This window comes from Anomaloglossus baeobatrachus, chromosome 1 (genome assembly GCF_048569485.1).
Source record: "Anomaloglossus baeobatrachus isolate aAnoBae1 chromosome 1, aAnoBae1.hap1, whole genome shotgun sequence".
NCBI lineage: Eukaryota > Metazoa > Chordata > Amphibia > Anura > Aromobatidae > Anomaloglossus > Anomaloglossus baeobatrachus.
Genome location: NC_134353.1, coordinates 601,478,901 through 601,503,942, shown reverse-complemented (window position 1 = coordinate 601,503,942; position 25,042 = coordinate 601,478,901). Strand labels below are relative to the sequence as shown.

General features: G+C 44.5%; 1 protein-coding gene across 3 annotated transcripts in view; it reads right to left on the bottom strand.

Moving 5' to 3' along the window:
- The window catches only part of LOC142245497 (transducin-like enhancer protein 4), a 180,885-nt gene that overhangs the window by 11,102 nt on the left and 144,741 nt on the right, over nt 1-25,042 (bottom strand). For all 3 annotated transcript variants that reach the window (XM_075318260.1, XM_075318245.1, XM_075318252.1), the window contains 4 exons: nt 20,445-20,592; nt 19,039-19,189; nt 18,605-18,681; nt 6,986-7,475 (listed from right to left, as the gene is read on the bottom strand). In XM_075318260.1, the coding sequence (XP_075174375.1) occupies nt 7,368-7,475; nt 18,605-18,681; nt 19,039-19,189; nt 20,445-20,592 (484 nt within the window). In that variant the 3' untranslated portion in view covers nt 6,986-7,367. The remainder of the gene's footprint in view (nt 1-6,985; nt 7,476-18,604; nt 18,682-19,038; nt 19,190-20,444; nt 20,593-25,042) is intronic.

The following is a 25,042-nucleotide window of genomic DNA, read 5'->3' as shown; positions in this document are numbered from 1 at the left end:
TGTGTGTGTGTGTGTGTGTGTGTGTGTGTGTGTGTGTGTGTGTGTGTACGTGTAATGAAGTGGGCTCACAGGATAACAATCCTACCCGCTCACTTCTCTGCACTGAAGCCAGCATGGAATTACGGGAGCGGGGAGCAGTGAGTATTCATTTTCTTTAAAAGCGGCCACATGTATTTGCCCCAGCCGCCGGCTTTCTGCAGCAGCTGGGGCGATTGTGTGTCCCCTATTAAAGGAAATGAAGATTCACTGTTTCCCACACCTATAGTCCCAGTTGTGGGGAGCAGTGAATATTAATTTTGAATTAGCCAGCAGCTGATGTTCACGTGTGACTGGGTTACATGGCAGTGGCATCATGCGCTTCCTCGCTGAAGTCAGTTGCCGGCATCAGAAGGGGACAACACTCATTGGGGGAAAGGAGGAAAGGTGAGAATAATAGTTTTTGTCTGTGCGGGATAATGGGAGGCATATAGACCAGGATGGGCCCATGATGGGAGAACATGTATAACAGGATTGGTCCATGATAGGGAACACATGAACCAGGATGGGAGACCCATGAACCAGGATGGGAGACCCATGAACCAGGATGGGAGACCCATGAACCAGGATGGGAGACCCATGAACCAGGATGAAGGACATACAGTGTATACCAGGAAGGGGTCTAGGATGGTGGACATTAGTACAGAATTGGGTGTCATAACCCCCATAATGTCAGGAGCAGATCACTCTTCCCCCCCCCCCCCATTGCAGTGCAAAATCTGGCTTTCCACTAGCTTCATCCTCTAAAACTTAGGTGTGTCATATGGTCTAATGAGTTTTATAGTCTAAATAATATGGTGTTCTCTAAAATGCCAGAATGTTTCAGAGAAAAATATACTTGGCTGCTATCATGCGGTAAGGCTCCGATACAGGCTGCCTGTGGTTTTGGTAGCATGGATAAAGTGACAGGTTCCCTTTAGTCTAGAATTTAATGTATACATCGTAGAATAGTTATCAGCACACTTAGAGAGCTCAGAAAAACTCATTTACTGGATAATGAAATATGTTTATATACCCTGAATTACAACTCCTTACAGTTCTCCAGATATCTGCCTGAAAGGGAGCCTTCATTGCTTACATGAAATTGGCATGTGATGATCACACAGATGCACGGGCTTGTTACAAGGCAGAGCTCTGATGACAGCAGTGTAATCATCCGTCCATCAGGGACATGATCACGTGATCAGGACAGATATTCATCCTCTAGATGTAAATAATTAAGGTTCCCATTCAATGAATAGAAGCAAAGATCTATTCATTATGCAACGAATATATGCTTTATTTAATTCCCCTTTAAAACGGAGATCTGAGTGGGGCAATTTAAGATTATTAATACCAATCATTAAAGTTGATGCAAAAGGAGAGATCTGTGATGTCAGACTAAATGGCATTTACATTTTTAGATATAAAAGCATTTATCTGAAGAACATTCTTTATACATTTCAGAGCAATGCAATATTTTCAAAAGGCCTAATATCCGAGCATCATCTTAGGACTGTGAAAATGGCGGCTCTACGGTACAAGCACTAAAACGGCTTTGATGTTCCATTCGCTCTCATTTACCACTAATAAGGTTGGTGCCTTTTAAATAAATTAATGTTGAGCATCTGCTTCAACACAAAGCATGGGTTTAATAAGCCAGCAAAGACCATAAAAACAGAAAGCTAGTGACAGAATATATACGTGGATGCAATAAGCACTTTAATTATAAACATGGGGAGAGTTACATGCATATCGCAGAAACGGATTTCAATCTTAGGCTGCTTTCACACAACTTTTTTTTTAACATGCGTCCTGGGCAGTTTTTTAACGCAAAAATGGATCCAGTGCAAATGCGTTTTCATTTCAATGCATTTGCAATGGACTCGCGTCAACATGCATTCACCTGCGTTTGCGTGCGTTATAGTGAGGATCCAGCGACTTGCAGTTTTTTAACATTTTTCAAAAACGCTACTTGACCAAATACTGCAAATTGCTGGATCCTGACTATACTGCACGCAAACGCATGTGAACGCTGGCATGCTGATAGACAGGATCCTGCTTGCTCTACTGAGCATGCCCAGAAACCAGCCTGGTATCAACAGTCTCTCACTCCCCCTCCCTCTCTCCCCCTCCCTCTCTCTCCCGCCTGAGAGCTGCGGAGGCTAGTAATGAAGGTAAACATTGGGTAACTTGCTTGGATACCCGATGTTTACCTTGGATACGTGTGCAGGAAGCCCGGCTCCTAGCAGCTGCAGACGCTCGTAACTAAGGTAAATATCGGGTATCCGAGCAAGTTACCCGATGTTTACCTTGGTTACGAGCCTCCGCAGCTGTCAGATGCCAGCTCCCAGTCTCACGTTCAGTTCCCCTCACTCCCGATCACATGACTCCAATGCCTGCCCATAAACTTCAAGTGACAGGATCCTGCAAAATAACACATGCGTCTACATGCATTTTTCTCTGCAAAAACAGGATCCGCTTTTGCAGCAAAAAAAACGTTCATGACGCATGCTAAAAAAAACGTAGTGTGAAAGCAGCCTAAGCTGGAGGAACACTTTAATCCTCATTATAGAAAGAGAAAAATGGAGATACACCTACTGCAACCAGACAGATCACCATCCATTTTGCAACTAGTATAGGAAAAGTCAGCACACAGAATGTAACCTGCAACATAATTGCTGTTTAATCACCCGTTGAGCAAATATCTTCAAATAACAGTATTTGTCAAGAATGCCAAAATGTAGCACACCAGGTGAGTAAATACAGGATAAATTACAAGCTATGTACAGTGTATGCTGTCATCCTCTTATACTTATGTACGTTCACATTTATCTTGTGCGATATACAGGTCAGTGCATCGAGGTTTCCATCGAAATCCCAGAACGAGATTGAGAAGCCCCCAATGGAGCCATTCAGTATAATCAGTGAGAATCATGTTCGCCTCTGTTCCAGTGGTACGTCTTTTTTAGCTTTTGTGTCCATCTATAAGGCTACTTTCACACTTCAGTCTTTTCCCATCAGTCACAATCCATTTGTTGCCTTGAGAAAATACGGTATCGTGCAAAATAATTTGCAGGATTCAGTTGTTTCCCCATAGACTTGTACTAACGACGGATTGCAACTGATGGCCTTGTGTTGCATCCGCCACGTGATGGATCAGTCGTGGAATAACTGACGGTCAGGCGGAAGAAACTGACACTAACGGTTTTTGGAGCGCCAAAAAAACGCACTGCACAGGATTCCGTCGCAATCAGTCAAGAGGTATAATGGTTGTCTATGGTGCTGGATTCCGCTGTAATCCGTGACACGACGGAATCCAGTGCTGGATTCCGTCATTTGCTACTGAGCATGCCCAGTATGTACACAATCACATTGCAAGGCTCCAGATAGGAATAATCCACACACAATTTTAGCTATAACAACATTTATTCTTTCTCTACAAACTGTCACAGATGGCCTATGAAAACACAGTAATAGGTCACCAAAATGTCTGGCACTCCCATTGGGCTGCCCCAAAAATGAGCGGATTATGACGGATCTATCGTAAAACAGATGCACAACAGATGCGACGGATCAGTTATTTCACAGGATTCCTGTGAAAGAAATTCTGTGAAATAACACATCCGTTGCGTCCGTTGACAGCTAAAAAAAAACAACTGATCCGTCGTTACGTCGCAATGACTGACCTGATGGATTTGAAACTACTGAAGTGTGAAAGTAGCCTAACACAAAACACCCCTGGAACAGAGGCCAAAGAGAGTCCAAAATGAATCCATTTACCCTACTGTACTCAATGGCTCCGTTGAGGGTTCTGTCTGAATCCTGGTTCTCTGGGATTTACACTACTCACAAAAAGTTAGGGATATTTGGCTTTCGGATGACATTTCAGGATGATCATAAAATGCCCGCTAACCTTTTCTTTTCAGGTAAAAGTTAATGTGACCTTCGCTAAACTTTTGAATACACATGTTCAACTGTTAATGTTTCAGTACTTTTTGAATAAATTTCTGTTCTCTGACAAGGAGCTTAATGGCATAAGTCACAACAGGTGTTTCATCCATGAATCGCCCAATACATTTTGGGGTTCAATTAAAATTGGTATTTTAACAGTCCTCCTCATCATGCTGTTCATATTTTGACATCATGAGACCAATATGAGACCTAACAATTGATCAACAGTATAGTGCCATTGCGAGTTTCAAGGAGGATGTTCTCAGAAGGAAGTAGCCACTGAGCTTAGAGTCTCACAGAGTGTCATCAGCAAGTTGAAAAAGAGATACAGAGAGACTGGAAGTCACAGAAAGGCATAGAAGTGGACTTCCTTTGGCCACATCCTACATTGATGACCACTTCATTGTAAACAATGCCCTTCAAAACCGAATGATGAATACCACACAACTCCAGGCACATTTAAGAGAGGTGAGAGGCACCCAATTGTCACATTGGACCATTCAAAATCCTTTACATCAGTGTGATCTGCATGCTAGACGACCTGCAAGGATACCTGGCCACATCACCCGTCACAAGCATCATTGTCTTGCTGGATGATGGACCAGTGGGACGCAGTGCTGTTAACTCATGAAAGTCAATACACACTGAGCAGAAATGATGGCCACCAACAATATTAGAGATGTCAAGGCAAGTGTTATGTATCAGCCACTGTTGCCACCAAACGTGCCTGTGGTGGTGGGGTTCAGTGTGTGCAGGTGTGTCTAGTCAATACAAAACTACCCAACACTTTGTGAATGGTACAGTGACAATATCCTACTACTTGAGTAACCTCATTAATTCAGTCATTGTGCCTCTGCATGAACAACACAGGCCTAATTTCATCTTCATGGACGACATTGCTCCAGCTCATCGAGGTCTCATCATTAGCGAACAGCTGCTGGAGACTGGGGTACCTCAAATGGAGTGTCCTGCACTTTCTCCAGACCCGAAATCCATAGAATACTTACAAGATTAACTGAGTCGCCATGTAGTCTCTTAACTCTGTACCACAGAACCTCAATGACCTGAAGAGTGGGATGCCATGCCTCAGCAGACAATAACTCCATTTGTTAACAGCATTAGACGTCGTTGTCAAGCTGTAATTGATGCTCAAGGCCACATGACACGTTATTGAGTCTGACATTTTTGGACAGTAGATTCACCACTCTTGGCTTTTGTTTCAATAAATTGTTTGAGATGATGAAATCACCATTATTTGCTTCTACTTAAATGCCCTACTTTCATGATAAAATATCACTGTAGTGTGAACGTTTTAAGTTTTACATTAATTTCCTGCCCGAAAGCCAAATACCCCTTTTTTTTCTGAGTAGCGTTTTTTGTAAAACCCTACACCCTTACAATGTAGTGTAGCAAAACCTTGAAAATTGTCAGTTACTTTACAAAAGATTTAGGCAGGTGTTGAAAAAATGCCGCAGAATAAGAATGCTTCCAAAAATAATGTTAATAGTTTATTTTTATCAATTAACAAAACGCAAAGTCAATGAACACAATATAAATTTAAAGCAAAACTTTGTGTTACCACCCTTTCCTTTCAAAACAGCATCAATGTTTCTACATACACTTGCACGCAGTTTTTGTAGAAACTCATAAAAGAGGTTGTTCCAAACATCATGGAGAACGAACCACTAAACTTCTGTGGATGAAGGCTTGAGCAAATCCTTGTGTCTCTTCATGTAATCACACAGACCATATTGAGACTAAGGTTCTGTGGGGGTCATATCGTCACGTCCAGGACTCCTTGTTCTTTTAAACGCTGGAGATATTTCTTAATGACATTGACTGTATGTCATTGCCTGTGCAAGAATACAATGGGAGCCAATCAGATGCTTCCCTAATTGTATTACATAATTATTTGTTTGTGTTTCCTATAATCATTGATTCTGACAAAATCCCCAACTGCATTTGCTGAAATGTAGTCCCAACCTTGCAATAAACCTCCATCAAGCTTTACTGTTGCTTGAAGACACTCATTTATTCACCGCACTCCAGCCCTTTGGACAACAAACTGCCTTCTGTTACAGCCCAATATGTTATATGTTGACTCATCATGACTCAAGAGCACTTGCTAACAATTTTTTTTACTATACCTGTTCCTACGTTTTCGTGCATAGGCGAGTCACTTGTTTCCATGTTGAAGGTATGGCTTTTTTTGTGGCAATTACTCTATGAAGACCACTTCTGGCCAGACTTCTCTGAACAGCAAATGGGTGAATCTGGGTCCCACTGGTTGCTGCCAATTCTCAGATGATGACACTGCTTGACGTCTTATGATTTCAAAAGGGAAGTTAATTTTTTTTTCATCTGCTCCATTTAGTTTCCTTGATAGACCAATGTGTCTTTGGTTCTAAATATTGCTCATTTCTTGGTAATTCTTCAAAAGAGCATGAACAAGCACATATTGAAATCTCAGCCTGCTTTGAATTTTTTGGCCTGGAAGAGACCTTACTGATGCAGTATAACTACCTTGATATTGAGCAAGTTATACCTTGGTGAACTTATGAGCTGTGAAAGAAGAAGAACAAGGAATCCTGGAAGTAATGATTGTCGACTCTCACAGAGCCCTAATCTATTATCTAGACTGTTTGGGATTACATAAGTTTTTGCTCAAAAATTACAACTACAGAAGATCTGTGTTTAGTTCTTCAAAGAGGTTTGGAACAACCTCCCTGCAAAGTTACTTCAAAAACTGTGTGCGTGTACTTTGAAGAATTGATGCTGTTCTGAAGGCAAAGGGTGGACAAACCATATACTGATTTGATTCGGATTTTGGCAAGTCTTGTTTGGCTAATAGAATATTTCGTCCTTTGGTGGAAAAGCCAATTTGTATACCAATACCCAAAATTAGGGAATGGACGAAAAAGAAGAATTTAGGAAATGCACTTTTAGAAAGTAATGCAAATGTTTTGCTATAATTTCACAATATCGTATAGAGTAATGTTTTAAAGTAAAAACCTACCTTAATTTTAATGGCTGGTAAAGACTCATTTTCTTAAGTCAGTTCATTTTTTTTTCTTTTGTACAAAGTCTTCTTTACAGAAAATAAATATAATACAGCTATATTACATAATCCGTGACAAGTCCGACGTATAGAATAAATGTTCTTTTTCTGTGAGTCTTCCACCTGCACATCATCTGAAGATTTGGTTTCAAGTTCCTAGTAAGCATTTACAACAAAATGGAAAAACAGAGGAGCGCATTTGGCAAAGAAAAGAAACAACTTGCTGAGGTGGACACTACAGGCCCTTGGTTCCGGAAAGGAAGAAAGAAGAAAAAGAAGAAAAAAAAAAAGACAAAAAAGTGCTACTAGTAGGCGTCTCATTGGCAGTTGGAATTTGTCTCTAATAAATAACTTCATAGACTGTTGCCTTCTTGTCCCCTGATCCAGTGACAATGTATTTGTCATCCACAGAGATGTCACAGCTCAGCACAGATGAGGATTCTTTGGACTGTGGGAAAATATAAACAACAGTGAAAAAAACTGAAAAAAGAAAAAAAAAAAAAACAAAAAAACCCACAAACATATCCATTTCTCTGTTAGTCATATATTTTTGCCATGTCTGTAATCCAACACTAGGAAGGAGCTAAATGCTACTAGATCACACAGCCATAGAAAACTAACTTTATAAGGCTATATTGCCCACGGGAGAATGTACTCCCAGATTTTGCCACAGAAAACCTGCAGATTTATCTGGATTTTCTAGATAAATCCGCAGATTCTAGCAAGTACAGACACTCCCCATGTTACCCTATGGGATTTAGGGAGTGCTGTATCAATGCTGCGGTATGTGCGGCTGCGGATTTCCCGTAGCCGCACGTAACTGCATGTCAATTATTCATGCGGAAATATCTGCGGAATCCCCGCTCCTCCACTATGGAGATACAGGGCGGGAACGCTGCAGGTATTTCCGCACTTATCCTGCAGGTTTACCGCAACAAAAATGCTTGGAAACCTGGATTCCAGGGAGCAGCTGCGGACAAACCTGCATAAATATCCGCGGGTACAGAGTCCCGTGAGAACATAGCCCAACGATGGATTACAAAATCTCAGGCCCCCATCGTTCTACAATTATCACCTATCTACAGGTCAAGTGATAACTTCTGGTTACTGTAATAACTATATTGGTTGCAGGGGTCCAACCTCTAAGCCCACCATCAATCCAATAGAAGTGAATAGGGCCAGTGAATTCCTTCCCAGCCAGGTGGCCAGGACCAACCTTGTGTAGAGACAAACTGTAAGGCCAGCTTCACACGAGGGCATAAAAAAATTGTCCCAAAAACCCAGACCACAGATGCTCACTTACCATCTGTGTGCTGTTTTTTTTTTCTTTTTATAGAAGCAATTAATAATTTACATTTTTCTATCTTACAGAATTGAAATGTATTTGTAAAAGCTGGATAATAAATAAGAGGTGGTTCCATGGGGGATACGATTTTTTTTGTGCAGCCATAAACTTAAAAACACATGAATCTCATCCACCACATGGAAGAAACCAGTGGATGCTGCAATTCTTTTCACCCGCAGTGAACAATATTGGACCGTGTGCTGTCTGTATTTTCATGGACAGCAGCAGGAATAAAGAAGGGAATTTTGTTTACTTACCGTAAATTCCTTTTCTTCTAGCTCCAATTGGGAGACCCAGACAATTGGGTGTATAGCTTATGCCTCCGGAGGTCACACAAAGCATTACACTTAAAAGTGTAAACCCCTCCCCTCTGCCTATACACCCGCCCGTGCATCACGGGCTCCTCAGTTTTGGTGCAAAAGCAGGAAGGAGGAAACTTATAAATTGGTCTAAGGTAAATTCAATCCGAAGGATGTTCGGAGAACTTAAACCATGAACCAAGAACAATTCAACATGAACAACATGTGTACACAAAAGAACAACAGCCCGAAGGGAACAGGGGCGGGTGCTGGGTCTCCCAATTGGAGCTAGAAGAAAAGGAATTTACGGTAAGTAAACAAAATTCCCTTCTTTGTCGCTCCATTGGGAGACCCAGACAATTGGGACGTCCAAAAGCAGTCCCTGGGTGGGTAAAGAATACCCCGGTAATAGAGCCGAAAGACGGCCCCTTCCTACAGGTGGTCAACCGCCGCCTGGAGGACTCACCTACCTAAGCTGGCATCTGCCGAAGCGTAGGTATGCACCTGATAGTGCTTCGTGAAAGTGTGCAGACTCGACCAGGTAGCCGCCTGACACACCTGCTGAGCCGTAGCCTGGTGCCGCAATGCCCAGGACGCACCCACGGCTCTGGTAGAATGGGCTTTCAGTCCTGAAGGAACCGGAAGGCCAGAAGAACGGTAGGCTTCAAGAATTGGTTCCTTGATCCACCGAGCCAAGGTTGACTTGGAAGCCTGCGACCCTTTACGCTGGCCAGCGACAAGGACAAGTAGCGCATCCGAGCGGCGCAGGGGCGCCGTACGAGAAATGTAGAGCCGGAGTGCTCTCACAAGATCTAACAAGTGCAAATCCTTTTCACATTGGTGAACTGGATGAGGACAAAAAGAAGGTAAGGAGATATCCTGATTGAGATGAAAAGGGGATACCACCTTCGGGAGAAATTCCGGAACCGGACGCAGAACCACCTTGTCCTGGTGAAACACCAGGAAGGGAGCTTTGCATGACAGTGCAGCTAGCTCAGACACTCTGCGAAGTGATGTGACTGCCACTAGGAAGACCACCTTCTGCGAGAGGCGAGAAAGAGAAATATCTCTCATTGGCTCGAAAGGTGGTTTCTGAAGAGCCATTAGCACCCTGTTCAGATCCCAGGGTTCTAGCGGGTGCTTGTAAGGGGGGACTATGTGGCAAACCCCCTGCAGGAACGTGCGTACTTGCGGAAGCCTTGCTAGACGCTTTTGAAAAAATACAGAGAGCGCCGAGAATTGTCCCTTAAGAGAGCCGAGAGACAGCCCCTTTTCCATTCCGGATTGAAGGAAAGACAGAAAAGTGGGCAAGGCAAATGGCCATGGAATAAAACCCTGATCAGAGCACCAGGATAAGTAGATCCTCCACGTCCTGTGGTAGATCTTGGCTGACGTTGGTTTCCTGGCCTGTCTCATAGTGGCAATGACCTCTTGAGATAACCCTGAAGACGCTAGGATCCAGGACTCAATGGCCACACAGTCAGGTTGAGGGCCGCAGAATTCAGATGGAAAAATGGCCCTTGAGACAGCAAGTCTGGTCGGTCTGGTAGTGCCCACGGTTGACCCACCGTGAGATGCCACAGATCCGGGTACCACGACCTCCTTGGCCAGTCTGGGGCGACGAGGAGGGCGCGGCGGCAGTCGGACCTGATCTTGCGTAACACTCTGGGCAGCAGTGCCAGAGGAGGAAAGACATAAGGCAGTTGAAACTGCGACCAATCCTGAACTAAGGCGTCTGCCGCCAGAGCTCTGTGATCTTGAGACCGCGCCATGAATGCCGGGACCTTGTTGTTGTGCCGGGACGCCATTAGGTCGACGTCCGGCTTCCCCCAGCGGCAACAGATCTCTTGAAACACGTCCGGGTGAAGAGACCATTCCCCTGCGTCCATGCCCTGGCGACTGAGAAAGTCCGCTTCCCAGTTTTCCACGCCCGGGATGTGTACTGCGGAGATGGAGGAGGCTGTGGCTTCCACCCACAGCAGAATCCGCCGAACTTCCTGGAAGGCTTGCCGACTGCGCGTGCCGCCTTGGTGGTTGATGTATGCCACCGCCGTGGCGTTGTCCGACTGAATTCGGATCTGCCTGCCTTCCAGCCACGGCTGGAACGCCTTCAGGGCTAGATACACTGCCCTTATCTCCAGAACATTGATCTGAAGGGAGGACTCTGGCTGAGTCCAGGTACTCTGAGCCCTGTGGTGGAGGAAGACCGCTCCCCACCCTGACAGACTCGCGTCCGTCGTGACCACAGCCCAGGAAGGGGGCAGGAAGGATTTCCCCTTCGACAAAGAAGTGGGAAGAAGCCACCACTGAAGGGATGCCTTGGCTGCCCGAGAAAGGGAGACGTTCCTGTCGAGGGACGTCGATTTCCTGTCCCATTTGCGGAGAATGTCCCATTGAAGAGGACGCAGATGAAACTGTGCAAATGGAACTGCCTCCATTGCTGCCACCATCTTCCCTAGGAAGTGCATGAGGCGTCTCAAGGGGTGCGACTGGGCTCGGAGGAGAGATCGCACCCCTGTCTGTAGTGATCGTTGTTTGTCCAGCGGAAGTTTCACTATCGCTGGGAGAGTGTGAAACTCCATCCCGAGATATGTCAGCGATTGTGTCGGTGTCAGTTTTGACTTTGGGAAATTGATGATCCACCCGAACCTCTGGAGTGTCTCCAGAGCAATGTTCAGGCTGTGTTGGCATGCCACCCGAGAGGGGGCCTTGACAAGAAGATCGTCCAAGTAAGGGATCACTGAGTGTCCCTGAGAGTGTAGGACTGCAACCACTGTTGCCATGACCTTGGTGAAGACCCGTGGGGCTGTTGCCAGGCCGAAAGGCAATGCCACGAACTGAAGGTGTTCGTCCCCGATGGCGAAACGCAGGAAGCGCTGATGCTCTGGTGCAATTGGCACGTGGAGATAAGCATCCCTGATGTCTATTGATGCTAGGAAGTCTCCTTGGGACATCGAGGCGATGACGGAGCGGAGAGATTCCATCCGGAATCGTCTGGTTTTCACGTGTTTGTTGAGCAGTTTGAGGTCCAGGACGGGACGGAAAGATCCGTCCTTTTTTGGTACGACAAACAAGTTGGAGTAAAAACCGTGACCCCATTGCTGAAGGGGAACGGGGATAACTACTCCTTCTGCCTTCAGAGAGTTCACCGCCTGCAGAAGAGCATCGGCTCGCTCGGGGGGCGGAGATGTTCTGAAGGAACGAATCGGAGGACGAGAATTGAACTCTATCCTGTAACCGTGAGACAGAATGTCTCTCACCCATCGGTCTTGGACATGTGGGAACCAGGCGTCGCAAAAGCGGGAGAGCCTGCCACCGACCGAGGATGCGGTTTGGGGAGTCCGCAAGTCATGAGGAGGCCGCTTTGGGAGCGGTTCCTCCGGCGGTCTTTTTAGGACGTGCCTTAGACCGCCATGAATCAGAGTTCCTCTGATCCTTTTGAGGCCTGTTGGACGAGGAGAATTGAGACCTGCCTGAGGGCCGAAAGGACCGAAACCTCGATTGTACCTTCCGTTGTTGAGGTCTGTTAGGTTTGGACTGGGGTAAGGACGAGTCCTTACCCTTGGATTGTTTAATGATTTCATCCAATTGCTCGCCAAACAGGCGGTCGCCAGAAAACGGCAAACCGGTTAAAAATTTCTTGGAAGCAGAGTCTGCCTTCCATTCACGCAGCCACATGGCCCTGCGGACTGCCACTGAATTGGCGGATGCTACCGCTGTACGGCTCGCAGTCTAGTACCGCATTCATGGCGTAGGACGCAAACGCCGACGCCTGAGAGGTTAATGACACAACCTGCGGAGTCGCGGCTCGTGTGAGTGCATTAATCTCAGACTGACAAGCTGAGATAGCTTGTAGTGTCCATACGGCAGCAAATGCCGGAGCAAAGGACGCGCCGATAGCCTCATAGATGGATTTCATCAGGAGCTCTATCTGCCTGTCAGTGGCATCCTTTAGTGATGCACCATCTGCCACTGCAACTATGGATCTGGCCGCCAGTCTAGAGACTGGAGGATCCACCTTGGGACACTGGGCCCAACCCTTGACTACGTCAGGGGGGAAGGGATAAAGTGTGTCATGAAGTCGCTTAGTAAAGCGCTTATCCGGAAAAGCTCGGTGCTTCTGGACTGCGTCTTTGAAGTCGGAGTGATCAAGAAACGCACTCCGTGTACGTTTGGGAAACCTAAAATGAAATTTCTCCTGCTGAGAAGCTGACTCCTCAATCGGAAGGGGTGGAGGAGAAAGATCTAACACCTGATTGATTGACGCTATAAGGTCGTTTACTATGGCGTCCCCTTCAGGCGTATCAAGGTTGAGCGCGGCGTCAGGATCAGAGTCCTGATCTGCCGCATCTGCTTCATCCTCCAGAGAGTCCTCATGCTGAGACCCTGAACAGTGTGATGAAGTCGAGGGACGCTCCCAGCGAGCCCGCTTCGTCGGTCTGGGACTGCGGTCCGTGTCGGAGTCCTCCCCTTGGGACCTATGAGTTGACCCAGGAGCTCTTTGCTGCTCCGACCGAGGGGGGCATGGGGGCAATGAATCAACAGTGCCCGGGGCCTGTGTTACAGGTCTGGACTGCAAAGCTTCCAGTATCTTAGCAGACCATCTATCCATAGACTCAGAAAGTTTGTCAGCAAATACTGCAAACTCTGTCCCTGTCACCTGGACAGTGGGGGCCGGAGGTTCCACCTGGGCCGGGGGTCCCACCAGTGGCTGAGACTCCGGCTGAGTGAGTGTCACAGGGGCCGAGCATTGCACACAATGAGGGTAGGTGGAACCTGCAGGAAGCATTGCCGCACATGAGGTACAGGTTGCAAAGTAAGCCTGTGCTTTGGTACCCTTGCTTTTTGCAGACGACATGCTGTTTCTCCTCTTAGAATAATCAGTGAGGGTATATAGCCAAACGCTAACAGTGAGGCCGTACAGAGTAAATGTATACACTATAAGCATATAAATATACAATTCGGCACCCAGGGGGACCAGCACCTAGTAACAGGTGCGGCTTACCGACCGCTGCCAGCGGTTGTGTGACCACCAGATCCCTGCCTGGGCCTCCCAGAGCTGTGGAGCTCAGTTGTCTCCCCTCTGAAGTTCTCCAGCGTCTTGTAGCAATGGCTGCCGGCGTTCAGAGAGGAGGAGGGGGCCGTGGGCGTGCCTGTAAAAGTGCGGGAATCTGGTGCCCCACGGTGCTCAGTGAGGGGGGAGGAGGATACAAAGTATGCTCCTGCCCTCAGCGCTGACGTCCAGTGCAGCGTCCCGCCCTTACCCCTGACTGGCAGGCCCGGGGGCGGGAATATGCGGCACTAGGCCGCAAAAGCCGGGGACTAAAGTTATAAGCGCAGCCGGCAAACAAGCGCGGCCAGCGCGGTAGTCCCGGCGCACTAACACACCCAGCAGCTGCTGCAGTGTCCATTACCCAGGCGCACTATGCGCCTTCCCAAGGGGACACAGAGTACCTCAGAGTCGCAGGGCCTTGTCCCTGATGATACCCGGCTCCTGTCCAGCAGATTCCCCCAGGGGCTGCGGAGGGAGCGCGGTCCCAGCGCCTGGTGACCGGTCAGGATCCCACTTCACCCAGAGCCCCTAAGGGATGGAGAAGGAAAACAGCTTGTGGCTCCTGCCTATGTACCCACAATGGGTACCTCAACCTTAACAGCACCGCCGACCCGAGTGGGGTGAGAAGGGAGCATGCTGGGGGCCCTGTATGGGCCCACTTTTCTTCCATCCGATATAGTCAGCAGCTGCTGCTGACTAAAATGTGGAGCTTGCGTGGATGTGTGCCTCCTTCCACAAAGCAATAAAACTGAGGAGCCCGTGATGCACGGGCGGGTGTATAGGCAGAGGGGAGGGGTTTACACTTTTAAGTGTAATGCTTTGTGTGACCTCCGGAGGCATAAGCTATACACCCAATTGTCTGGGTCTCCCAATGGAGCGACAAAGAAAATACGCTTGTGTAAACCTACTCTAAAGAGAATGTTGTGCCGCAGTCTATTAACTTTCAGCAGTATTGGGATTATAAAAATAGTATATCACAAAAGTGAGTACACTCAATTTTTTAAAATAATTTGTTATGTTTTAATGGGACAACATTAAAGATATGACACTTTGATACAATGTAAAGTAGTCAGTGTACAGCTTGTATAACAGTGTATATTTGGTGTGACCTCTAAATAACTCATACAACCATTAATGTCTAGGCCGATGATAAAAGTGAGTACACTCCTATGTGAAAACGGGCAAATTCTGCTCAATTAGCCATATTCCCTGCGCGGTGTCGTGTGACTCATTAGTGTCAAAAGGTCTCACTTGGTGTTATCGCTCACACAATCTCTCATACTGGTCACAATATGACACCTCATGACAAAGATTGTGTGCATGTGCTCAGCGTAATTAACAGAGGTCGTCTTTTCAAAACAGATGTATGAGAGCTGCCAGCATTGGTGCAGAGGTTAAAAGGGCGGAGGGTCAGTCTGTCAGTGCTCAGACCATACGCCACACACTGCATCAAATTGGTTTGCGTGGCTGTCATCCCAGAAGGAAACCTCTTCTACAGATGATGCACAAGAAAGCTCGCAAACAGATTGCTGAAGACAAGCAAACTAAGGACATGAATTACTGGAAACATGTCTTGTGGTCTGATGAGACCAATACATGCTTATTTGGTTCAGATGGCGTTAAGTGTGTGGCAGCAACCAGGTGAGGAGTACAAAGACAAGTGTGTCTTGCCTACAGTCAAGCATGGTGGTGGGAGTGTCATGGTTTGTGGCTGCATGAATGCTGCCGGCTGTGGAGAGCTGCAGGTCATTGATGGAACCATGAATGCCAACATGTACTGGGACATACTGAAGCCGAGCACGATTCCCTCCCTCCGTAAACTATGGCACAGGGCAGTTTTCTAACATGATAACGACCCCAAACTACCTCCAAGATGACGACTGCCTTGCTCAAAAAAAAACAAAAAACTGAGGGTAAAGATGCTGGGCTGGCCAAGCATGTCTCCAGACCTAAACCCTATTGAGCATCTGTGGGGCATCCTCAAATAGAAAGTGGGGGAGCACAAGGTCTCTAATATCCACCAGCAACATGATAGACTCATAGAAGATGGAAGAGGATTCAAGTGGCTCCTGTGAAGCTCTAGTGAATTCCATGCCCAAGAGTGTTAAGGCAGTGCTTGAAGATAATGGTGGCCACACAAAATATTTACACTTTGAGCAATTTGGCCATTTTCACTTAGAATGTACTTCCTTTTGTTGCCAGCGGTTTAGACATTACAGGCTGTGTGTTGAGTTATTTAGAGGACACAACAAATTTACACTGTTATACAAACTGTACTCTGACTATTTTACATTGTATCACAGTGCCATATCTTCGGTGTTGGCCAATTAAAAGATAGAATAAAATATTCCCAAATGCGTGAAGTGTACTCACTTTTGTTATTTATTTATATATATATATATATATATATATATATATATATATATATATATATATATATATATATATATATATATATATATATATAAAAAATACACACACACACACACAGACACACACACACGTGCATCTCAATAAATTAGAATATCAACAAGTTAATTTCTTTCAGTAATTCAATACAAAAGGGAAACACATATTATGCAGTCATTACAAGCATTGATCTATTTCAAGTGTTTATTTCTGCTAATGTTGATGATTATGGCTTACAGCCAATGAAAACCCAAAAGTCATTATCTCAGAAAATTAGAATATTATATAAGACCAAATGAAATTTGACTTTAAACTCAGAAATGTTGGCCTCCTGAAAAGTCTGTACAGTAAATGCCCTCAATACCTGGTCGGGGCTCCTTTTGTATAAATTATTGCATCAATGTGGCGTGGCATGGAGGCGATCAGCCTGTGGCACTGCTGAGGGGTTATGGAAACCCAGGTTGCTTTGATAGCAGCCTTCAGTTCGTCTGCATTGTTGGGTCTGGTGTTGCTCATCTTCCTCTTGACAATACCCCAAAGACTCGCTATGTGGTTTAGGTCAGGCGAGTTTGCTGGCCAATCAAGCACAGTGATACTGTGGTTATTAAATCAGGTATTGGTACTTTTGGTAGTGTGAACAGCATGAGAAGCATGAAGTGCTCCAAAATTTCCTGGTAGATGGCTGACCTTGGTCTTGATAAAACACAATGGACCTACACCAGCAGAAGACATGGCTCCCCAAACCATCACTGATTGTGGAAACTTCACACTAGACCTCAAGTAGCTTGGATTGTGGCCTCTCCACTCTTCCTCCAGACTCTAGGATCTTGATTTCCAAGCAACAGTCCAGTTCTTTTTATACTTTTCCTAGGTAAGACGCTTCTGGCGTTGTCTATTGGTCATGAGTGGCTTGACACAAGGAATGCGACAATTGTAGCCCATGTCCTGGATATGTCTGTGTGTGGTGGTTCTTGCAGCACTGACTCCAGCAGCAGTCCACTACTTGTGAATCTCCCCCAAATTTTTGAATGGCCTTAATGTTATCAAGGCTGCGGTTATCCTGGTTGCTTGTGCACCTTTTTCTACCACAACTTTTTCCTTCCACTCAGCTTTCCATTAATATACTTGGATACAGCACTCTGAACAGCCATCTTCTTTAGCAATGACCTTTTGTGGTTCAGCAGCCTTTCCCATGATTGTGTAGTCTACTGAACCAGACTACAGGACCATTTTAAACACTTAGGAAGCCTTTCAGATGTTTTGTGGTAATTATTCTAATTTTCCGAGATAATGTATTTTGGGTGTTCATTGGTTGTAAGCCATAATCATAAACATTAAAAGAAATAAACACTTGAAATAGATCACTCTGTTTGTAATGACTCTATATAATATATGCGTTTCCCTTTTTGTACTGAATTAGGCTGCTTTCACACATCCAGTTTTAGCAGTGCGGCTAAATTCGGCTCTAAAACCTATGCAACGGATGCGGCGAAAAAAAAGCATCCTTTGCATAAGTTTTTACATGCGGCCCGTCCGTTTTTTTGCCGGTTGCGGCACGCTACTGAGCATGCGCAGTGCAAAAAACCGCATGTGGCGACCGGATGCGATTTTTGCCGCATCTCGCCGCATCCGGCGTCCCTAGGCATGCATTGGAAAAAGCGCTGCATCGGCCGGATGCGGCGCGATGCGTTTTTTTCCGCCGGTCAAAAAAACGTGCCAGGCAACGTTCCATCCGGCCGCCGCATGGGCTAAATATGCTGCATCCGGCAAAAACCGGACCGAACGCAAGGCCATGTGGCACAATGAGGCACTAATGAAAGTCTATGCGGAAAAAACGCAACCAGCGGTAAAAAAAAAAACGCTTGCGTTTTTTATGCAAAGAGCCGGATTGTGCCGCACAGCAAAAACCGGATGTGTGAAAGCAGCCTTACTGGAATAAATTAACTTTTTGATATTCTAATTTATTGAGATGCACATATATATTTTAAATCTGGCTATTCTTCTGCTTCAATTTTTGGAAAATTCAACGATATACTGCTCATGGAAATCAATATTTTAAGAGTATGTAAACAATTAGATGCTCTTGGAAAGGAATTTTATTAGATATAAAAATAGAAATACCTGGTTTATGAAAATAAACCCCACAGTGCATGGCCAACTTCTCGTCTTCCTTCCACTCTAACTTACCCTCACATACAGTATCAGATTATTAGTAAAGCTTTAGGTATCAGGTCTCGGGATTTTCTATTACAATGCAGTTTATAAATAGCATAGACTTTATAACAATAGGCTTGGTTAGTTTAACTCCGTTTGCGTCAGCAGCTGAGGAAAACTAGAGGACTCTAACTTTTGTTTGTCTGCAAGTTTCTATTAATTTAGATTGCGTCATGTGTTTCATGTATCAGATTCATTATTGATTCATTAAAAAAAAACTAATACAGCATCCATTGAAATGGAGAATGGAAGATTACCTGGAATATACTGGCACCGTAAGGTGTTCTCCAGGCATTAAGTAGGTTGTCCTTTCCAGTGCTCACAAACCATTTTCCTAAAACCAAAGCATATAACACATTAAATTTTATAGTGAAGATATGAGTGCAGTCTGTACATGGAAGAACGTGAATACTCCAATAACATCTTACTTCTAGAATAATACATACTTCTATGTAGACCATTAGATATACATACATACGTATGCTCAATTATCGGACCCATGATGGGTTAAAAGGACTTAAGATAATTGTTGAAGAGCATTACAGTGACCCATGTAAGCTACCTTATCCACTGTAATCCTCTGAAAAATTCATGAGCAAGAAATCAACCCCTTGGCATCAGAAGTCTACACTGCGGAGGAGCAGCCTGTGAAAATGGAACAATTCTAAAAGCAAAGCCAATAACGACCTACCGCAATGGGCAAACTTGAGGGAGAGAACACAGCTTTCATGAAGATGCAGCTGGTATTTGTCTGGCTTGGTGACATGCAAAACTTCCACATTGCTGTTCTCCATGCCCACTGCTAACCATTCACCAGTTGGACAGTATCCCAATGAGAAGATCTGGAAATAAAAAGATGGAAAGATCATCATTTGGTAGCACAAAGTACATCTCAGGTTAAAATCCCTACTTCTATCTACCGAGCCACTTTAGCTTTACCAGAAAAAGGTTAAAATGGGCTTGTGATATAAGCCTACCGCATTAAAGAGGGCCTTGTCTGCTCTCCGGAGAGCCTGTTTAATGCACTTACTATAATTTGATAGAATTAATAAAATGAAAAACAAAAACCTTTCACAAAGTACTGAACATTTACCATTCACGCATTAGTGCAGATGAACAGTCACCCGTTCGTATAGTATTTCAGTATAAAAAGGGCAAGAAATAAGATCAGCAATTACATCATTGCTGCTATGGGGCTCGTAATTTACGTAATGCTATGGCAAAACTGGAATTGGGAAACATCTGTGCCCATAGGAGGTATTGCTAAACTAATCTTTCTATAAGAAATCAAGCGCTTTTAATGGAAATAAAGGTTGAGGAGAAACTGGAAAGACATAAGGAGCGCAAAATAGGGTCTTATCTGGGATATACTGTGGAATCTTGTAAATAGTGAGGCTCACCTGGAGTAGTGTGAAAGTTACAACCACTATTGAAGTGTGTATACTGCTGCAGCATTCTTATTATTTGTCGCTTTGATTTACCAACAAAATGTAATCTTCACGTGTGTGCGACCTTTATGAATAAACTTTACTCAAGTATTCACAATTACTACTGAGAGTGCGGTGGATTTTCTCATTTGGACATTAATGGGTTACTCCCACTTCTCATGCACCTCCCATATACCAATATCTTAAATGTTGCTGCAGCACCCTAGGCGGAGATGATGAAGAACAGAGGATGAACGGGATAAACATTGCTGTGGAACAATCATCAATCCAGAGATGGTAGAATTGGTGATTTTTTTATTGACAACACATTCCGCAGACTTAATTCTCCTTCAGCAAAACAAAAAACTAATCAATATGTGATTTTTTTTTTGTCCTAAAGAAGGAAAATTAAGTCTAAAAAATGAATATACAATAAAAAAAATAAAATAAAAAAAAACAAAAAAAACACCAATTCTACCATATTTGGATCGGCGTTTCTTCCACGGTGGAGCGGTATATCCCCGTTCATCCTCTGCTCTTTATGAATGGAAAGAAAGGGAGACAGTGATAGAAAGCAAGAAGATAAGACTTTCATACACAGGAGCTATGGCGAACATGAAAACAGCTTCTGCCATGTCAACCCTTCCTTTACATAATGACCTGACTGTACCTGTGAAGTGAAGTCGTGTTGCTGGAGCTGTCGGCCTTCACGTAGATCCCAGGACCGTACGGTGTTGTCCAATCCTCCAGTCCAGAGCTTGGTACCATCATTAGAAATGTCAATACAGCTGGCTCCATCTGTGTGGCCCTGGAATTGCCTGATTATGGAAAACATAAAAAAAGGCATCTTCAACACGGTGAATCACACGAAGTACACAAAGATAAAGTCACATATGCTACAACAGAAACTGATTAGTATTATTAAAACGACTCTCCTAAACAACAAGCAATCTTGTCTCTCTGGGCCTGTCAAAACAAATGAGGAGATGTCGGAGCATAATTTATACACAAAGACATTTCTCTCCATTGAGTAGGTTTTCAGTTTTTTCCAGAAATATCAGAACACAACATTTCTATTATTGCCAGAATACAATATGCAGCAATTAGGTCACCCAGGCAGCTTTAGGAAACTATGATGTAGTCCTCCAGTGTAATCATTTCATAAAAATGAGAATTCAAGTGATGTAAAACTACCGGCAAAACATGGAAAGAGAACACAAAACCTAAGTATGTAAGCATTAGTAAAATGTGTATAAGGCATTGCAGGAAAAGTGCTGTCAATGCTGCCCAGGAGCTGAAGACAGAATATTTTTGAGAACTGGGTCCTTTGTGTTAGGTTAGAGGTCCGGTCTTCAACTTGTTTCTTACCATTGTACATAGGGAGTGTGGCAGCCTTCCTTTTGGTACATTGGAAGTGTGGCACCCTTCCTTTTGGTACATAGGGAGTGTGGCTGCCTTCCTTTTGGTACATTGGAAGTGTGGCACCCTTCCTTTTGGTACATAGGGAGTGTGGCAGCCTTCCTTTTGGTACATAGGGAGTGTGGCAGCCTTCCTTTTGGTACATAGGGAGGGTGGCAGCCTTCCTTTTGGTATATAGGGAGTGTGGCAGCCTTCCTTTTGGTACATAGGGAGTGTGGCAGCCTTCCTTTTGGTACATAGGGAGGGTGGCAGCCTTCCTTTTGGTATATAGGGAGTGTGGCAGCCTTCCTTTTGGTACATAGGGAGGGTGGCTGCCTTCCTTTTGGTACATAGGGAGGGTGGCTGCCTTCCTTTTGGCACATAGGGAGTGTGGCTGCCTTCCTTTTGGCTGGGGACTCCTCCCATCTGTCCTACTCTGCAGAGAATATCTGAGGTCCAAGTCCAGGAGAAGAGAGAGTTAGGTGTATGGTCACCTTAACAAAAGGGGTTATACAATTTTATGGATTGTGCATATATATATATATATATATATATATGTTGTAGATATGGCAGTAATGAAATGTAGCCTTCATATATAATTATGTAAGTACTTTTTAGTGCTCATAGAGTGCACTTTCATCTCTTGTGGTTTGCTTTAGCATTACAGGCAAAGAACTGTGCACTTACACATTTACTTCACTTTGGATGTGATGGCTAACTATTTTTTATTGCCTTAGGTCCACGACTTGGGATCTGATACCCTCAATGGCCGATTAATTAATTACAGCAATATTTTGGAGGTTAAATAGAAAAGTAAGGACACTTTGAACTGTTGCAAAATTTTTCCAAAATGAGGCGTTTCACAAAATTATAGCAACTTTTGGGGGTTTTCAAGCTTTCAGGCAGCTCCGACAGAATGGGCAGGCCTGGGGAGGAGTCAAGAAAGGACGGATCATGGCTACAGCCGCCTATGAAATTAATGAAAACTGCTGCCATATCTTATGCCACATATGTTACTCCATTCCCAGAATGGAGTAGCATTTGTGGTGAGGTGCACGCCACTGAGAAGAGGGGCAAAAATAATAAGTGGCGTGCACCTCTTAAAAGAATTTGGCACATCTTATTCCTATACAGACATTATTTAAACACGTTGCGTACTAGCCCAGCACCGAAAAGGTGCGCTTCAGAGCGCAGCTGAAAAGCTCCGTTCTGAAGCGCATGGTGCCGGCGAGAACGTGCGCTCTGCCTGCAGCTCCTGCCATAGACAGAGCAGGAGCTGCCGGCAAAGCGCACGGAAGAAGTGACATGTCACTTCTTTTTGCGCAGCGCTTCGGCAGTAGCCGAAGCGCTGCGCTCTGAGACGCCACGTGCGCACGGCCCCTGCACAATCTCCATAGACTGTGCAGGGGACGCAGGACGCATGCAGTTATGCTGCGCTGCAAAGCGCAGCGTAACTGCATGAATTTACGCAACGTGCGCACATAGCCTTAAAGGGAATGTGTCAGGAGGTTTTTGCTATGTAATCTGAAGACCGCAATCAGAGATGTGTCTCTTAACAAGGTATGTGCTGTTATTTACCTGCAATGATTGTTTAAGCACCAGGGCCTTATCACTGCTCGGATTAGATCAGCTACAGGAGCGAGTGAGCCCTATTACAACAAATACCCTTCTTTGAATAGCACATTACTTACTACCGGGCACATTATTACAGGAGACAATATGGGCACATTACTACAGGGGACAATATGGGCACATTACTACAGGGGAAAATAAGGGCACATACTACAGGAGACAATAAGGGCACATTGCTACCAGTAACTGCTGCATTTCCCACCCTAGGCTTATAATCGAGTCAATAAGTCTTCCCAGTTTTTTGTGGTAAAATTAGGTGCCTCAGCTTACACTCGAGTATATAAGTTAAGTGGTACATGGTTGGAATCAGGGTCTCTTTTCATATATTATGCTGCTCATAGATAAAGTAGGAAAAACCTGACGACAGATTCCTAAATATAGAAAAACAAGCCGAAAACAGACACACATAAAAAAAAACCAATATGCGATAGAAGTCCAAAGCTGCATCTAGATACAAAAAAACAACTGCAGAAGTAGTCTTCCCTTCTGCTTGGTCTGGAGTAAGAGAATAGATACTATAAAACCCTGCCTTGGTTATTCCCCACCCCATCAGTTTTTCTTGGCGGCACAAGAGCTGCAGAAAATGCGACAGAATAAAAATCATTGTGGACAAATTCTCCTAATATTTTCTTTTCAAGGTGTTGTTGGGCGAGGAGAAATATTTTCCTCATTTGGTTAGCATACTTCATAAAATACACTAGTTGTCACCTCAGCAATCCTCTGCCCTCCTTTTGATGCCGCCGAGTCCTCGGTCGGTCTCTACTTAAGAAGGGACACGTGACCTTGGCGGCCAATCACTGGCCACAGGAGTGACACGCTACAGACAGTCACTGACTGCAGTAGGCACACGTCTCTCAGTAAACATGTCATGGCTGCAGCAAGAAGCAGAGTCCACTAGTTTGGCATGTCTTTGAAATCAATGAGCTGGAAATCGTACATTGAATCATCAGACAGTTAAGCTCAAACGGAGAAAATGGTCTAGAAAACGAGACAACTGAACGTATCCGAATAACCAAAAATATAATCAAGTCATACTAATCAGTAGGAGGACATAGTTTGCTAGAACATCGCCTGAACCGTCATCTTCAGAGGGCACAAATATATTTATCTCTGTGGGTTGCGTACACGCACCGGCAGCTTGATACTCCGCCAGCGACCTTAAATCTTTGTCACTAGATACTGTGGTGTTACAAACAGAAGTGACTGGAGGGAAATTCCTGAAAACAACATAAGCGTGTATAACTCAACCACTGAGCTGTAAAATATGTAAATATACAACTGCAACAGAGTGACTGAGAAAGGTATGAGGACAGGACAATCTGGATCACAGTATCACTCAATGATGACTCCAAGCTTAACCCCATCACATCTGCCATGGGTTAAAGGGTGGAAGCAAAGAGCAGAAGTGGAATAAAACCTTCAGCTTACATATTGACCCACACATGGCTTATAAATAGAAAGGGACATTAAATCCATTACCATGAGATCTCATTTCATGGCAGTTTAGTTAAAACCCAAACAAAACTCCAGCAAGTAAAGCCACTTACCAATTAAGGCTAATGTGACACAGGTTACATTAAGTCGATGGCGTCAGTGCAACACAAGCCGAACAGCCCAGGGACCTAGTTAAAACATAACCTCTATATAAAGACTAGACCACGGACCTCCATATTAGTAGGGGGCGTAGCGTTATGGGAGGTACACAATTCCTCATTTCTTTCTAAGCTAAAGATGAAACTGAATAGGTCTTAGAAGCACCTCTGAACTTGGCATTTTCTGGAAATGGTTGAAAACCAGTTTTTCTTCCCCGCTATCAACTAGGGCATCAAAAGATGAAGAAAAAAAAAAAACAGGTTTATGCTGACCTAGAACATCCAGAAGCTAGTGGGATTAGCCATTTCAAAGCACGATAGCCTCCCAACATCATAAATCTCTCAGCACGCCTCTTTATTCTGAGCACAACGTAACCATTCCTACAATGCCAGCTCTATGATAATTGGACAAACATGAGAGAGACAGTGATCCATGCAGGACTTGGCGCCAACATGTTTCTGACGGCTGAGCCACCTATATTGGGGAGTGTACCATCATAACTTGAAAGGGAAAAGCACTTAAAAGCTAATAAACGTATATTGTATCCCATAAATGATAGTGTATACAGCTGAAGTCATATGCTTACATACACCTTAGCTATATTCATTAAAGTCACAACTCCTGACAGTTAATCCTAGCACACAT